The 16,021-nt window shown below is 45.2% G+C and overlaps 1 protein-coding gene across 2 annotated transcripts; it reads right to left on the bottom strand.

Moving 5' to 3' along the window:
• Window positions 1–669: 669 nt before the first annotated feature.
• On the bottom strand, window positions 670–15,299 carry ADIPOR1 (adiponectin receptor 1). 2 transcript variants are annotated; one of them, XM_004438941.3, is made up of 8 exons: window positions 15,181–15,299; window positions 8,417–8,651; window positions 6,549–6,665; window positions 5,293–5,464; window positions 4,627–4,813; window positions 3,465–3,652; window positions 2,100–2,293; window positions 670–1,514 (listed from the first exon to the last, which is right to left on the bottom strand). In XM_004438941.3, exons 2-8 carry the CDS (start codon window positions 8,555–8,557, stop codon window positions 1,386–1,388), a joined length of 1,128 nt encoding a protein of 375 aa, XP_004438998.1. In that variant the 5' UTR covers window positions 8,558–8,651; window positions 15,181–15,299; the 3' UTR covers window positions 670–1,385. The 2 variants fall into 2 exon arrangements, with proteins under 2 accessions (XP_004438998.1, XP_014649599.1); XM_014794113.2 differs by lacking the exon at window positions 15,181–15,299 and adding an exon at window positions 14,881–15,153.
• Between the last annotated feature and the right edge of the window lie 722 nt (window positions 15,300–16,021).

The raw sequence follows: 16,021 nt of genomic DNA, 5'->3' as shown, positions 1-16,021 counted from the left end.
TATCCAATGAACAGAACTCATGCCAGGTCAAGTATAATTTGCAAAGGCACAGAAAGGCATGGAATAACCTCTTGATGAGACAACATTATGCAAGGCAGTTTTTGTTTTTTTTTTTTAATTTTTATTTATTTATTTTTCCCCCAAAGCCCCAGTAGATAGTTCTATGTCATAGCTGCACATCCTTCTAGTTGCTGTATGTGGGACACGGCCTCAGCATGGCCAGAGAAGCAGTGCGTCGGTGCACGTTCGGGATCTGAACCCGGGCCGCCAGTAGCGGAGCGCGCGCACTTAACCGCTAAGCCACGGGGCCGGCCCTGCAAGGCAGTTTTAAAAGAACTAAACTCCAAAGTAATAGGTAGTAGACCTCTGATATTCACAAAGGATATATCACAACACCGTTGAGAATCTTCCAGTTATTGAACACTACTATAGCATTCTAATTTCTCTAGTAAATGTCCATGCAATAAGCAGAGAACGATAAGGCCATATTGAGAAGCATGTGCCAGGAACTCAATTAGGTTCATTCACTGGCTTGCATATGCCAGTCTGTCAATACCTGCAATTCAAATTTGTGCCTTGGCAGAATCTGAAATTATTTTCCTGGTTTTAATCCTTTGGAGTTATGTGCAAATAGTCGAGACCACACATGTTAAATCTCTGAATGCCAAGTGTCTTCTGTACTTTCCTTTATTATCATCATAGTCTGCGTCAAGATACATAGCAATGATAGCAGGTTTCTTTTTAAAGCTTAGTATTAAATATTAAATATCTTTCCTCATTTTAATTTTACATTACTCTGCCAAGAAAAAAAAATTAACACTCAACTTATCTGAAGCCTGGACACATTTCCATGATTAGCCGGGCTATGTAAAAGTTGGGGGCTTTGTTCTTCCTGCTGTGTAAGCAGATCCAGGCCCTAGAAAGATGGGACCAGGTTGTAACTTTTTGAAAAGTGTGCTACAAAAATGAATGGCCTGTTATAAGCCAGGTTACAAAGTAAGGACAGGGGTAAGGGAGGGACATTTTCTTCCAGAAACAATTTCTGAAGAGTCCCAGTCCATCATTTTTCCCCAAAATGGTTGGCGGAGGGGTAAAATCTCAACATGAGCTTCAAAGTACTGTCTCTGGGAGGGAGAGGATGGGAGTTGCCTTGCCGAGGAGGGAGATGGCTAAGTGTGACCATCCCCACCTTTCTCAGCTAGGGAAATGGAAAGTTTATTGCCCAGTGGGTGTGAAAGTGGGCTGAAGCTTAGTTGGTACTGAATTCTCTAAGAGGTTTCTTCTAGAAACAGACAACTCAGACTTGTCCTCTCACTTCAGCAAAGAAGTTATTTTGAAAAGCACTTGGGAAGTTCCTCCTCCACCCCCCCGGCAGGTGGAAAGGCTCAGAGAAGGGAGTCATCAGTACAGCCACCTTCTAGGCCATAACGGAATTCCTGAAGGTTGGAGACCCCATAGAAGTGGACAAAGGCAGCTGCCACCACCAGGACATGGAAAATCTGATGAGACTGGAACTGCAGGAATAACAAGAGAAGAGCCTTTAGGATAATGCAAGGATGGATTAGAAATAAGTAGGAAAGCATTTGCCTCTTCTAGTTTCTCCTTAAAAAAAAGTTTTTTACATCATAAAAGTGATATATTTGGGGGGCCGGCTCGGTGGCGTAGCGGTTAAGTGTGTGCACTCCACTTCAGCGGCCCGGGGTTCCCAGATTTGGATCCCGGGTGCACACTGATGCACCACTTGTCAAGCCATGCTCTGGCGGCGTCCCATATAAAACAGAGAAAGATGGGCATGGATGTTACCCCAGGGCCAATCTTCCTCAGCAAAAAGAGGAGGATTGGCATCGGATGTTAGCTCAGCGCTAATCTTCCTCACAAAAAAAAAAAAAAAAGAAGAAAAGAAAAAAGTGATATATTTGTTGCAGAAAATAAAAAAAAAAGCCGTGTCAGAGGTACACCAAACTTGTTAATATTGGTTACTTCCCCCCCTTTTCCCCTATATATATATACACCCCCAAACGCTACATGATCACTCAGACCTTTAACTTTGGGCTGGTCATTCACCACCAGAGGGCCCTGCTGGAAGAGTCATTTCTTACCCATATGTCAAATTTTCCAGGAAAAAAGCGCTCAGGAATTCGAGCAGCATAAAGGCCAGCTCCGGTGATGTACATCACAGCCATGAGGAAGAACCAGCCCATCTGGCCCACTGTGGTGGCCTTGACAAAGCCCTCAGCGATAGTAAAGTGCATGGTTGGCACAACACCGCTCAAGCCAAGTCCCAGGAACACTCCTGAACAAAGCAGATGGAAGATTGTCAAGCAGGGAAACATTCACTACATGAAGGCACTGTTGTCTTACTCTTGAATTCAGATATTTAGGATAATTAGCAATTTTCTGGTGAACAATACACATTTAGCAAATGTAGCCACAAGATGGATAACAGTCAACAAATATTTCTTCAACATCCAGAATGGGAAGAAGGCTGTGCAAGTGCTGATGTAGCTGTCACCTTTTAAGGAGCACCAGGAACAAGCACCTCACATTCTTTATTATCTGATAAGAAGCCTAACCAAAAATGACATGTCACAACTCTCTGATGGCTGACTTGGGTACAGAACCTAGATGGCAAGGCCTCAGGTGGCTTGCAAGCCAGAAAAGTAGGACAGGTTTCCATTAAGATGAGAAAAGACTTAAGTAATCAGAACTCTGACTTCCTGAGTAAACAGACACACCAGATCAGACAGTCTGTGGCTTCTGGGACACAAGAGAAGGTAAGAGGGAGGGAAAAGTGAGCACTTGCTCACCACCACCACACTGTACATTAACTGGAGGGCAAGGACCACCTTCTCCATTTTTGTAGATACCCTTGTGAAAGCACAATGCCTGGCACATGGTTGATGCTTGATGAATATTTAGTTTTTTTAACTGAACGCTAAAACACAGCCGATATTAAGAAGTCTAAAGGGACCGAAGATTAGTGGTAACTGGTGTGTAGCTGCAAGTAATAAAAGCTTAAAATAAGAGACGAGATGAGACAACACAAAGATGATTGTGCTTGTAGCTATTACATTATAGTCATGCGTCGTTTAATGATGGGGACATGTTCTGAGAAATGCATCGTTAGGCGAGTTTGTCATTGTGCGAACATCATAGAATGTACTTATAGAAACCTAGATGATACAGCCTACACACACCTAGGCTCTGTGGTACTAATCTTACAAGACCACCATCATATGTGCAGTCCATCATTGACTGGAACGTTGTTATGCGGCGTGTGACTGTAGTATGAAACTTGAGGGAGAACTGACCTTTGAAAATTCATGCAGTGTTTTGAAAGTTCTAAACACAAATCAGGGTTTGGGTGGGGTCCCAAAACTGTAAACCTTAGGGCCCAGAGTTGAGCCTATTAGGCTCAAGGTCCAAATACCCAGGAGGTTTTTCCACTGTGTCTTCCTACCCACCTGCTCTTGTCTGTCGGTGCTTAGGAGTGGCAAACCGGTCCCACTGTGCCACGATGATGGCAGAAATGCCCAGGACACAGACAATGGAGAGGTAGATGAGCCGTGGCTGTGGGGAGCAGTAGAAGGAGTAATAGAGCCAGGGGACAAAGCTCCCCATGATCAGTAGAGCAATCCCTGAATAATCCAGTCTGAAAAAGAGCCACAAAAATGAAACCAGTCAGTGGGAGAAATGAAGAAATCCTGCAGCTCATTTAACTGGTTCTTTCTGTTCTCCACCTGCTCCCAGACTGGACCATCTCCAGTCTCCCCTCACTTCCCACACAATCCATCCTATATCCTGGATAAAAACTCCACAAGGTCAAGCACTTCTATTTTGCAGTGCAAAAGGTTCAAGGAATCCCTGATTATCCCTTTTCCCTAGTTGTAAACACTATATCCCTTCATGGATACTTAAATTCAGGAGTTCTGTCCCAGTCCAGCTGGTTCCCAGCTTTATACTTAGGAAGGGCTCTGAATATTCCCAATTCTGATAGGTTGAGTTCTAAAAACAAAACCCTTAAATTGGGAGTATTAAGGGGTAATGATAAAAATGTATTCTTGTTACTGGTGTTATTGGGAAAAACAAAATAACACACCACTCCCACCAAAACCAACAAAAACAAGCAAACAAACAGAACTCCAGGCTCAGAGTTGGGGAGTATGGAAAGCATTAGATGGCGGAAATCTGGGGCTTCCAGCAATGCATGGGCAGTAAAGATAGGCTTTACTTGACAGGTGGATAGGAGCTCCGGTAGAATGAAGCACAGACTACTTCACCACGCCCTGCTTTGGCTCGGGTGATAACAAGGCAAGACAGTACTGGGTACTTGGACGTGGAGAGCAGCCCAGTGGCACCCCAAGTTTCACATAGCATAGTAGTGCACAGGTAGAAAATATATTTCACAATTGGGTTCCGCCTGTTGAGACTGCAGTGAATTTTTCCATGAAGGATTTAAGAGAAAAGCTTCATCACCCTATTATACCCACAAAATAGAAAGCCCTTCCTCTGGCACATCAGGGAATCTTTAGGAGTCATTGGAGGTTCCAGTACCCAGTCAGCACTCAGATCACAGGATGTGACAACAGTGCGTGGTCTTTCCCTACTGACATTCTTTCCACTCACTTGGAAAAAGTCCGAGAGACTTTCTCTGAATGACAATAGACGGTGTGAAAGAGCCAGGAGAAGCTGAGGCAGAGCACTGCACCCAAAAAGAACATCCCAAAAACCACCTTCTCCTGTAGAGGGGCCATGAAGTACATATTTGGTCTGAGCATGGTCAAGATTCCCAAAAAGAGAAACAGCACGAAACCTACAGGAAGGGGAAAAAAAAAAAGCCTGAGGACAAAGGGAATGTGTGCACTCTGACAGTTTATGGTGTTAAATTACTACTAAAACTACAGGGTTTAGCTGCGGGAACTGCAGTCTAAATTTCAGGAGAAAATGGCACCCATCATATAAACCCAGACAAAAAGACCATTTCCTGAAATCTTGGCATTTTGTTTTGACAATGGGAATTTATGAAGAAGAAGGAACTGCCTCCATCTAGGACAGATCTGATCACAAGACAACATGTAGTTCTAATTTCTTCTCCTGTTTCTAGGCCTTCCTCCTCCAGTCTTAAAGACCAGTGATCAACAGTCAACCAAGCTCACTGGTAGTTTGAAGGCACACGCCAGCTATGAATCAATCAGAACACCTTTCTTCTTCCTTCCCAGGGACAAAGGATACATAATCCTGTGGCATTTAAGGAGACAAAAAATTGGATTTTTCACCATCCAAATCACTCACCAAGCAGATGGGTCCAGATGTTGCCAGTTTCAGTGTGGATGCGGAAGATGCTCTTGAAGCAGGCCCGAAAGGAGGGCATGGGGGGTCTATGGCCATGTAGCAGGTAGTCATTGTCCTTCAGCCAGTCAGGAAGCACATCATAGGGGATGACCCTCCAACGTCCCTCCCAGACCTAGAATATATACACTCTCTCTTAGTGGGGCCCTTGAGAATACTAGTTTTCTCAAGGACAAGAAGTGAAGGAGAGCTGGGCTAGGAGGACATCAGCCAGGCTTTGGATGGTCCTGGGTAACAGTGGGGAACCAGCCAGGGCCTGGCGACATCCAAGACACAGCATGAAAGAGGCCATCACGGGACTGACCATTTTTTTCAATGCTTTTGTTCTTGGGTCACGTTAGTTTATCTGGATATGCTTTAGATAAGCGTTTCTCAATCTTTAAAGAAAATACAGCAGGATCTCCTTTAAGCTACTCAAAATTTCAAAATTAAGTAAATATAGTGAATGAAAACAAAGACATAGAAATTATACATACGGTTTAAAAAATATACATTTTATCCCTCCTTTGCCCCTCTCCTCCAGGAGATACTCTATCTTTTGCCCCCTGCTCTATTCTTTCCCCCATCAGCTTTCCAGTTCTTACTACGTTGAGATTATAACTTTTTAGAGCAGGGCTTCTTAACTAAGGATACATGGACAATAGACAGAATTCAGGGAATGGATGGAAATCTGGATGGAAGAAAGTTATCTTTATTTTCATTCACCTCAAATTAAAATTTAACATTTCCTTCAATTATAAGTGCGAGCAACAAAGCACAGCAGTATTAGAACTTGTGACTGTCACCATCAGAAATCACAGATATTCTCACACGTCAGTTTTGCAGATATCAAAATATCGTTTCTACTCATCACTACTTAGAAATTATAAATTTTAATAAAACACGTTATAGCTTTTCATTAGTGCATATTTAATGTGTTATGAAGGAGTGCATATTACTATGTCACATTTTAATATTTTGATGACTGCCAAAGGGATTCACAGCAAAAACAGTATATTCTGTTTTAGAATATATTTTGAACAATGCCTAACACGTAGGCAATAAAAATTTAGCCAGCCTTTCCCGATTTACTTCACCTTAAGCAAAAACAAATGCATACACAGCAGTAAAAGCTCTTCAGCCCAACACATGCTTGCCAGCTGGGAACACCCTGGTAAGCTTCTACCCTCCCCTTCCAGGACAGAAGGTGTTAGGCGTACCTTATACACAAACTCCTCCATCTTCTCCATGGCGTGGTGGGCTTGCAGGGGGAGTGTCAGTACCCGTACCTCCTCCTCCTCCTCCTGGGGCACTGGGCATGCTTGCTCTTCTTCAGCCTGTATGGAAAAAAAAAACAACAAAAACCAATCCTAGGAGTCATCTCGTAAACTGTCCTACTCCAGATGAGAGAGATCCAGAGAAACCCACACTCAATGCTTTCTACCCAGCCTCTCTCCCACACATAGGGGCCTTGTCTCCAAAAGCATGACAGTTAATAAGTTTACAACACTGTAGTTCAAGATCTATTAATACTTTGTCAATGCTGGAGTGAAAACTCAATTCAGCATGCAGGAGACAGACATGGAGAATGGCAGTGGAGGGACACAGGACTGTCACACTGGTCCTAAATGTTCTTTAAGTCTGAATGGCCCATCCTTATCTCTAGGACAGTGGTTCTCAACTTTCCCCAATTCCCCAAATATTTCTCTCTTCCAGATCACTAAACTTTCAAAACAATGAAAAAGAGTCTCAGAGATTCCTTTAACAGTTTAAATCTGTGCATAGTTCTCTGTTCACGGACTCTGGGGATGCTATCATGACTGAAACTTCATATTCATAGCAGCTCTCAGGAGTATCAGGGCCTCAGAACTGGTTCCACAGAAAGCAGCAGCACTGACTCCTGTACCCAAAGGAGTCTCGACACAGTGTGCACACGGGAGAGCACTTGCCTACCAAGGAGAGACTCTGTCCCAAGGCTCCAAGCCATGGAGATGGAGAGCCTGGCAGTTCAACTCCTTCTCTGGGCTATTCTCTTTCTCTCTCCTGTTGATGGTCCCTGGTAAACAAATGGCCCCTCTTAGATTCTGTGATATAGATTCCCACTGGTCAACCCCAATATCCATTTTCTCTCTTCCTCAGTAACAGAGTCCTTGGTTCTTTTCAGGGTGGCAATGTTATTGTAATTTTACTCAGGCCCAATGAAAAAGACTACATTGTCTAGCCTCCACTGCAGCTGAATATAACTATGTAACTAAGTTCTGGCCTATGGGATGTAAACGGAAGTGTTGCAAGGTACTTCCAGAAAAGGCAGGCCCTTCTCCTTTCCCCTCCCTCCCTTGTGGTGGCTAGTACATGGGCGTGATGGGTAACACATTAAGGATGACCGAGGAGCAAGACAGGTGCCTGACAGTAGTGGAGCCTCCATATCAGCCTTGGATTGGTTACTTCTAGAATTCTTTTATGTGAGAGAGACTTCTATCTTGTCAAAACTATAGGGATTTTTGGGGCCGGCCCGGTGGCGCAAGCAGTTAAGTATGTGTGCGCCACTGCGGCGGCCTGGGGTTCACCGGTTCGGATCCCGGGCGCGCACTGATGCACGCTTGTCAGGCCATGCTGTGGCGGCGTCCCATATAAAGTGGAGGCAGATGGGCATGGATGTTAGCCCAGGGCCAGTCTTCCTCAGCAAAAAGAGGAGGATTGGCAGATGTTAGCTCAGGGCTGATCTTCCTCACACACACAAAAAAACAAAACTATAGAGACTTTTGTTTGTTATATGAAGCCAAACCTAATCCTAAATGACTGCTTCCTTCATTCAATCAGACATTTATTTACTAATTACTTACTGGATTTCAGGCCTTGTGCTAAACACTGGGGTTATAAAGATGAGTGAACTCACAAGAGCTTACAGTGGGAAAACCAGACAAATCAAAAGATATTTATAACACAGTATGATAAGGACTGGGACAGAGATATTCCCAGGGTGCTACAGTTCTTCCCTTGGGGTGGGAGTTGGGATCTTAAAAAAAGGAGATGGACAGAGTTCTCAGGAGATGGTGACCCAGGGAACGACTCCTGGAAGACAACTTACTTTGGTTGGGTTGGCAATTACCCGTTTGCCCTTCTCTTCTAGCAGGGGTCCCAGTTCAGCCAGCTCCACCGTGTCCGTTTCCCTGTTACTGGCAGGAGCCCCATTGCCCTGTGCCACCACAGATCCTTTGTGAGAAGACATCTGGCTGGTACCTCAAAACCCTGCAGCTTCAGCTTGGGGAAAGGTTGGGGTCTCTCAGCCCCAGGGGGCAGAGATCTCCCTGTGATGGTAGACACTAAAAGCAAACACAAACATGACAGGTGTTGACAATTTATTCCTCTTATAGTTTCATTTCTACAAGCCAATATTGAATAAGACAGCTAATCAACTGACACCGTCTCCAATTCTAAAGGCCAATTAATTGCTAAAATGAAATCTATTCCTTGATCTCCCTCCTTAATATCACTCTTTACTCAGAACCTCTCCAATCTTACAGATAAGGCTGAAAACATAACACCTGGTTGCTTGCCTTCAAAGGATCTGTGGTTATTGTACCAAACTGTCACCACAGAAAAACAGCTCCTCACCCTCAACTCCCTCCCAGAGGCATGGAGCCCATTAATCAGAAGAGTCTAGCCTACCATTCCCAAAGCTATTCTACCCAAGAAAGGCCTGCTTTTGAGATTGTGGAGCAATAACATGAAGCCAACAGCCAGCTGTAATTACTACAAGACCACCCAGGCTTAGAAATGAATTAAATGCCAAATGAACTAAGTTGGGCTTTGTCTACAAATGCTCAGACAAGTGTGCCTTGAATGCAAAAGACACCTGGCAGTGGGCTGGATGCCTGGTGGTTAATTTCTCTGCAAGGTCTACTAATTCTGTTATAGGATTACAGCCTGGGTTCAGTAATTGGCTAACAAGCTTTCATCACAATCTCTCCTTAAAGCAAGCAATAACTTACCTGGAAGCAGGAAAGTGAAGACAGGGAGGCAGCCCCAGCCTTGTTCCTTGCCACACACATACCAAACAACTGGCTCGGCAAGAGCTTGTTCCAACCACCACAGCTCATAACCTAAGCCCCACTCAAAATGGTTTTTCAGAAACTAGAGACAGGCACCAGATCCTTTAGGAAAACCAGAAAAACCCAGAACTCAGTTTTCTAGGAAAAGTCTCAAACACCTCAGGTTTTCCTGAGATGGACTTCAGCAGCAGTCTTTAATCAGGCCTCAGGGAGATGAAAATAACATTGAAAAGAGGGGGGAAGTGCCCAAAGATTTTCAATATCTTATAAATTACTAGTGTTTTTCCCCCCAGAAACAAAGCAGCTTATTACTCATAGCAATAGCAGTAGCCAGAATATTAACATTTTCCTGCACTGGTTACCCGAGCTCAACAACCAGTGGGCAATGCAAAGAGGACCAGGTAACACCTGCAAAAGGCAGGAGTTCCACTACAGGAGAGGAGACAGAATTGGGGAACCCAAATCTTTTATAATGGGCAGTAAGCTCGACTTTGTGCCCAAGGAGACACTATAGCTATCTTCCACAGCAGTGGACTATACAAACATCTTTGACATCTTGTACCAGTACTTTTTTTACCCAAGAGTAATCACAATTCCTTCTCAGGGACTCTAATTGGATATATGTAGTCAGGTGAGGGCAATCCTCAAATTCAGAACAGTCATGCTGGGCTCAGGTCACAAGCACAGCTGAAAGCAACAGCAAATCTAGTTGCAGAGAGCAAACAGTAACTCCCTGAACAGCAGACCTTTCTATGGTGAAACACATAGACAGTTCCTCTTCCTTCAAACGGCAAGACTCTGACAAGAGAGACGCCAGCCCACAGTCACAGCCAACAATTGAGCCCAAGGAGAACAAGAAACTAGAGGCCCCCAAAAACCTCAGGAGACAGGCAACCCATATGAGAACAAACATCGGGAAATCTTTTTCAACGGGCTCACCACAAAACATATTTCCTCAAAGTGAAGTGCTACCAAATAACCAGCTTTACTAAGAAATAATCTGTACTAGAGCAAAAGATGTAAATAGCTTTGGGCATCTTGAAAAGTCTGAAAAGGGAATACATTTAGCTTAGAATACTGCTGCCAGTACTTTAGAGGCAAGCCATGGGGAGGCGGGGAGGATTACTCTCAGGTTCTGGGATACAATACTACATGGATCATAAATTGATCCATATCCCTGATTTTGGTCAGCTTGTATTTCAAAATGAATGAATGAATGAATGGGGCAGCACTCCAGCCAACAAGCATATGACTTATCCACTTGTTCTTATGGTTGTAGGGCTTTCTCCTATCCCTTTCCCCAGAGTAAACCAATGCATTCACTGAATATTTAACAAATGTATTTAGTACTAGCACCCTAAGGCATTCTAAAGTACTGTGCAAAACACAAAGTTGAACAAGTTAAGTCATTGTTTTCAAAGAGCCTATAATCAGATGGCATAAGGTAATTTGTGATACGTATAAAACCAGTGATACAATTTCACTGTTCCAGGAGGGCAGTGGAGGGAGAGAACCCCTAAACTACAATGGCCACACACTAAGTTCAGTTATTTTGAATGCTGTGTAACTATTTTACTGGAGGCAATGAGAATAATATAAACAAACTTTAATTTGGGCAATTAGGCTCAGAGATCAGATGCAGAATCTAGCTTTGTATTCTTACCAATTTCCTCATTTGATCTTAAATTTTTTACGCCCTCAAGTCTAGTGTTCTCTTAGGATGATTTCAGTCTCTTGGCTATCAGCAAAGTCTTTTCTCCTTCAGTCCAAACCACTTCCTGTTAATTCTTCTGATTCCCTCCAGCTCCTCTTTCACTAGCTCCTACACCTTCCCTCAGCATTGTTGTCTAGACCCAGTCACTAAACCTAACAGACACTCCAGTTAACTCACAAACCAGCCATCAGCTACAATTCATCATACAAGGTACGTCATCACGCATTAATGTACATACAATGGAGGTCAATGGAGATCATGTCATCATAATGAGCAAAGTCCATTGTCCAGTTTGGTCTTCTAAACTGTAGCAACACAGAGACAGGAAAGGGAGAAAGGGAACGGAGGTCTGGCAAAAAAGAAGAGCAAATAACACCAGGACCTGAAAATCTAACTTCTGATAGGGTGGACCACTCAAAAACAACTGGGAATTATTACAAGCAAGTGTTTTAGTCTCTATCATATAAAATCAGCATAACCCCTAAGGTGTTAAGACTGATTCTAGGAGTACTCAAGAGAGCCAGATACACTTCAACTTTCTACCAGCTTTCTACATCCTCATGTATTTTAGAGTAAACATTTCCCCTCAAACTCACCACACCCAATATGGCAAATTATAATTCGGCCAAACTCTGCTGAGTGCATTTTTGATGGGATTTCTTCAATTCAAGCTAATAAATCTTTACCACTAAGCTTTCCAACTGGATAAACCTATGATATTAGAGAATAAAGCTGTGGAGGCAGGGAGGTGTTTGTGCTCCCATAAATAAGATAATTCTGTGCCAAACTTGGGACAGGACTGATTCTTAATCACCAGCCAGTTAGCTGAAGAGTTTATTTCCCCTCATAGTTCCTTGAGACATTTATTCTGTGAACCAGTTCCCAAGTTTTCCAGGCTATAGCACACTCCCTCCCTGGAGTCGAAGGCACATGGCTTCTTCTACGAGTTTTGAATCTCGGGTCCTGGACTCTTAGAGATTCCAAGGGTAGGCTCTATCAAGGCCTACCTGACCCTAATTGTTCTAAAGCAAGACTGGTCTAGCAGCAAAGACAGAACACAGCCTCTTCTCTATGTGCTCTATGTTAGGGAAGGTAGTTTCACAGCACTGTTGGGGAAAAACAAGTCGAGGCAAAGGCCCATGTGTGGAAATTACTAAGCTGCAGTAATTAGGCCTCAGCATTCCTACTTGATGCTGACTTACGAGTCACTGACTTAGGAGTCTGAAGTGGAAAATCACAATCTAATTTCCTTTGTAGCTCTTCTCCAGTTACAGTTATCCCAACAGAAGAGGTCTTTTTGATCTGGAACAGATAGGCAAGCTTTTCAAATGCCACAGCAACAACAACAACAAAACGTAAGGTACACAGGCATATGAAGGAGTTTCATGCCAGGCCCTATTTTTAACACCCGGTTTTCAAGTACATTTCTGGTATATGGTCAACACATTTACATACCATAGTGATCACTTTGTACTCTGCACCTCAGAAGCCCCAACAAAGACAAAAGCAAACTAGGTGCAGGTGCATGCCTAAAAGCCAATCACTTGGAACTAGTTTGGCTAGAGGGGACTTTCTTTTCTCTTTTGCAGGGGAAGATTCGCCCTAAGCTAACATCTGTTGCTAATCTTCCTCCTTTTTTCTTCTTTTGCGCCCCCCCTCCAAGACCCCAATACATAGTTGTGTATAGCTGTAAGTTCTTCTACGTGAGCTGCCACCAGAGCATGGCTACTGACAGATGAGTGGTGTGGTTCCACGCCCAGGGAACTGCACCTGGACTGCTGGAGTGCGCCAAACTTTAACTGCTAGGCCATCAGGGCTAGCTCTAGAGGGCACTTCCAAAGATCTTTTCAATCCAAGACAGCTACAAACTTCATAAACATTAATCATGCCCCAATATTTCTGAGCAGGAAAAAGGAATCAACTTTGAGCATAATGAGAGGAACAAAGTCCAGTGGGCAACATTAGGGACAAATGGACATTGAGGACAAAATGTAATGACTGATGAGTGCCAGCATGAGAAAAAACCCACCATAATAAAGCTTCTGGATTTAAAGATAACTGTTTAGTTCACCAGTGTGATCACAAGTAGATGGGACAGCATAATGCAGAGCAAGAGTGTTCAAGAGTTTCAGTTTGGCTTATATGACAGGAGTCAAGGGAAATTTCCTAGGGAAATAGAGAACAAGCTCGGTGGCCTAGAAAGAAGCACAAATTCTATCCTTTATCCATCTGAGAACACCTATTGATTATTTACAATACACATGGCACTGTGGCTACAGAGACGAGGCAAAGAGAGGAGTTAAGAGGCTTGACATGGTTGCTGGCCTTTATTTCAAGAGGCGGCAATAACTTTTGTTTTCTACTAACATCATTAAAAGGCAAAGCCATTGAGTGCTGGAGGAATTCAGAAGAAGAGCTCAATTTTAGTTGGAATGATCAGGAAAGGTTTTCTGGAAGATTTTAACAAAAGATCTTGATAAGTAAAGATGGGAGCAGGGCATTCTAGGAGGGGACCGTGGTATGAACCAAGGCAGCTTTGAAGGAACATAGCCCCCAGGGCAGTGAATAACCCACTTTTCCATAAAGGAGTCTTGGAAAGGTAAAATGAGGCCAGACTAAAGAAACCGAAGCCTACTTAAGATGGTGTACTTTACCCGTTGGCAATGGGGAGCCTAGAGGATTAATGTTGCTTCCTGATACTTGTTGAGATTCTCTCCTACTTGCAGACAAAGTGGTTGGTTATATTTCTTTTTTTTATCACTTGGGAATCATGTAATTTCTTGGCCACTTAGAACAGAATGATTTCAGATTCTACTCTGCAATTAGGTATGGTTTTGTGGAGGTCTATCCTAAGATTGATCTTCTCAGGTAAAACACCAGTTTTTAAGATGGATTCCCAAGTACCAACCACTATACGGGAACTTAGAAGTTACTCCTGGAATAAAGAAATCTAGTAGCTGCAAGCTGGGACCCGCTACCCTGGCATTGCAATCTGTTTAGCACCACCCAGTCTAAACTCCTGGCACTTACAGATACTATAAAAACATCAGGAACCGCAGTTGCACCATAACAGGTGATCCGACCCCTATCAAGAGAGAAAGGCAGTGAACAGATCCCACTACTACTTCATTTCAGAAAAGAACAGCCATTACGGTGTTCACTTGATTTAAGTCTCTAGCCTGTGTTCTAAATACTTGAGGCAAATACTACGGTGAATCTAATAAAGTACTATGTAGGCCTCCTATTGCTCCTCTGACACCTCAAAGCGTGTAAAGTGAAATTCGCCTCCTCAGTTTCCTATTCGCCTATGAAGCACCAGAAACTGAAGGAAAGCACAAATCTATATTATTTGCTTAAAAATCGAAGGCCTGAGGACCAAAAATCTCCAACATAAGATGGGATACATAAACTGGAGATTTCCGACGGAATGCAATTTCGTTTTTCCCCAAAGCAGTCTAGAGTCTACTCCCACTTCAGCTTTTAGGATGACCTTAAACAAAGGTAAACTGTTCACCAACCTCCCCTTCTCCCCCACCAAGGTGGGGGCAGTGTCACAGTTTGATCTGCAAAAGACTGTTGGTCGATCAAAGACTTAAGGCTTCCCAGGCCACCAAAGGCGGTGTTCCCCGCTGAGAGGCGGATCTGCGACGGGGGCCCGCACACCCACTCCGCATTTGCCTCGCGCGGCGGCCCTGGGACTAGGCTGAGCTCCGGCCTGGCCCGTCCCGAGCCGGAGCCTGATCCACACGTCTCAGGCCCAGCGGGCTGGGAAGACACAGCACTCACCAGGACTGCTGGCCGTCGGGGGAAGACGGGGCACGAGCAGCCCACGCACCGCGAAATTGCTTGGAGGCCGCCCCGGAGGCGGCGCGCAGTGAGAGTGGCCGGAAATGTTTACAACACCGCCCGCGGAGAGGCCCGGAGGCCCGGCCGGCGCCGCGGCGGGGGTCTCGAGACCCTCAGGACGTTCGGGCGGGTTGGCCCGCGGGCTGTCCTCGCCTCAGGCCTGGGCCGAGGCTCCCAGGGGACCCGCGCTCCGGCCGATCCCCGCCCACCCGCTCGCCGTGGCAGCCCGGGGACACTTACGGCCGGGCGGGCTCTACTGGGGCCGCGGTCCCGCGCTACATCCCGCGGCGCTGGAGGCGGCCTGCGGCCGAGCGGCCCGGATTCTCAGCCCCCTCCCCGCGCCGGAAGAGGCGCGCGCCTACAGGCGTCACTTCCGCGGTCGCGTCACCTCTTCCCGGCGCTCCCTCTCCTCGCACCAGGCGGTTCCCCCAGCCCCGCCCCCTGTCACGCCCTCGACCACGCCCCCCGGCCCCCGCCCCTTCGCTCCGCTCCCGCAGTGAACTCCCGCTCGCCAGAACTCGCGAGGGCCACACCCTCAAGTCGCAAACTGGAGCGCGTGATGGAAAAGGACTTTCGGGGAATTGGACCCAACCCTCCGAAGGAACCTACCTTACACCTTGTTCTCTAAGCTGGGAAATGCCCTACGTCTCATCTTTTACCAACGCCAGTCGTTTTATCTCCGAAACGCTTCCTAATCTCTCTTCTCCGACCTCGTGGTCCCTCCCTCCTTTACACAAATACTCGTCGGGCTCATATCACATGCAGGGCACAGGGCTGGTCTTGGCTCCCGTTATTTCTCATCAGAACAGCGGAATCGTTTCTACTAGCCTTGCTTGAGGACGCCCCGCTGCAGCGCGTGCTACCACACTGCAGCCAGAGTGGTGGCCCCGGACTGCATGTTGGGGAGGCTCCAGGGTGGTGGGTCCTCATCGGAACCACAGAACAGTTTTCTCAGTTCTTCCAGGGATGGTATGTAACTAGTGATATTCTGGACGCAGAGAGAAGGTAGTTTATCATAATCTTATATGGATGCCTCAGGGCAGTGGGATTAATGTTATTGGTGCTGGTTAAAAGCGTGGGC

The sequence above is a fragment of the Ceratotherium simum genome, chromosome 36 (genome assembly GCF_057802395.1).
Source record: "Ceratotherium simum simum isolate JZ-2026a chromosome 36, ASM5780239v1, whole genome shotgun sequence".
NCBI lineage: Eukaryota > Metazoa > Chordata > Mammalia > Perissodactyla > Rhinocerotidae > Ceratotherium > Ceratotherium simum.
This window is presented reverse-complemented; position numbering and strand designations above follow the sequence as displayed.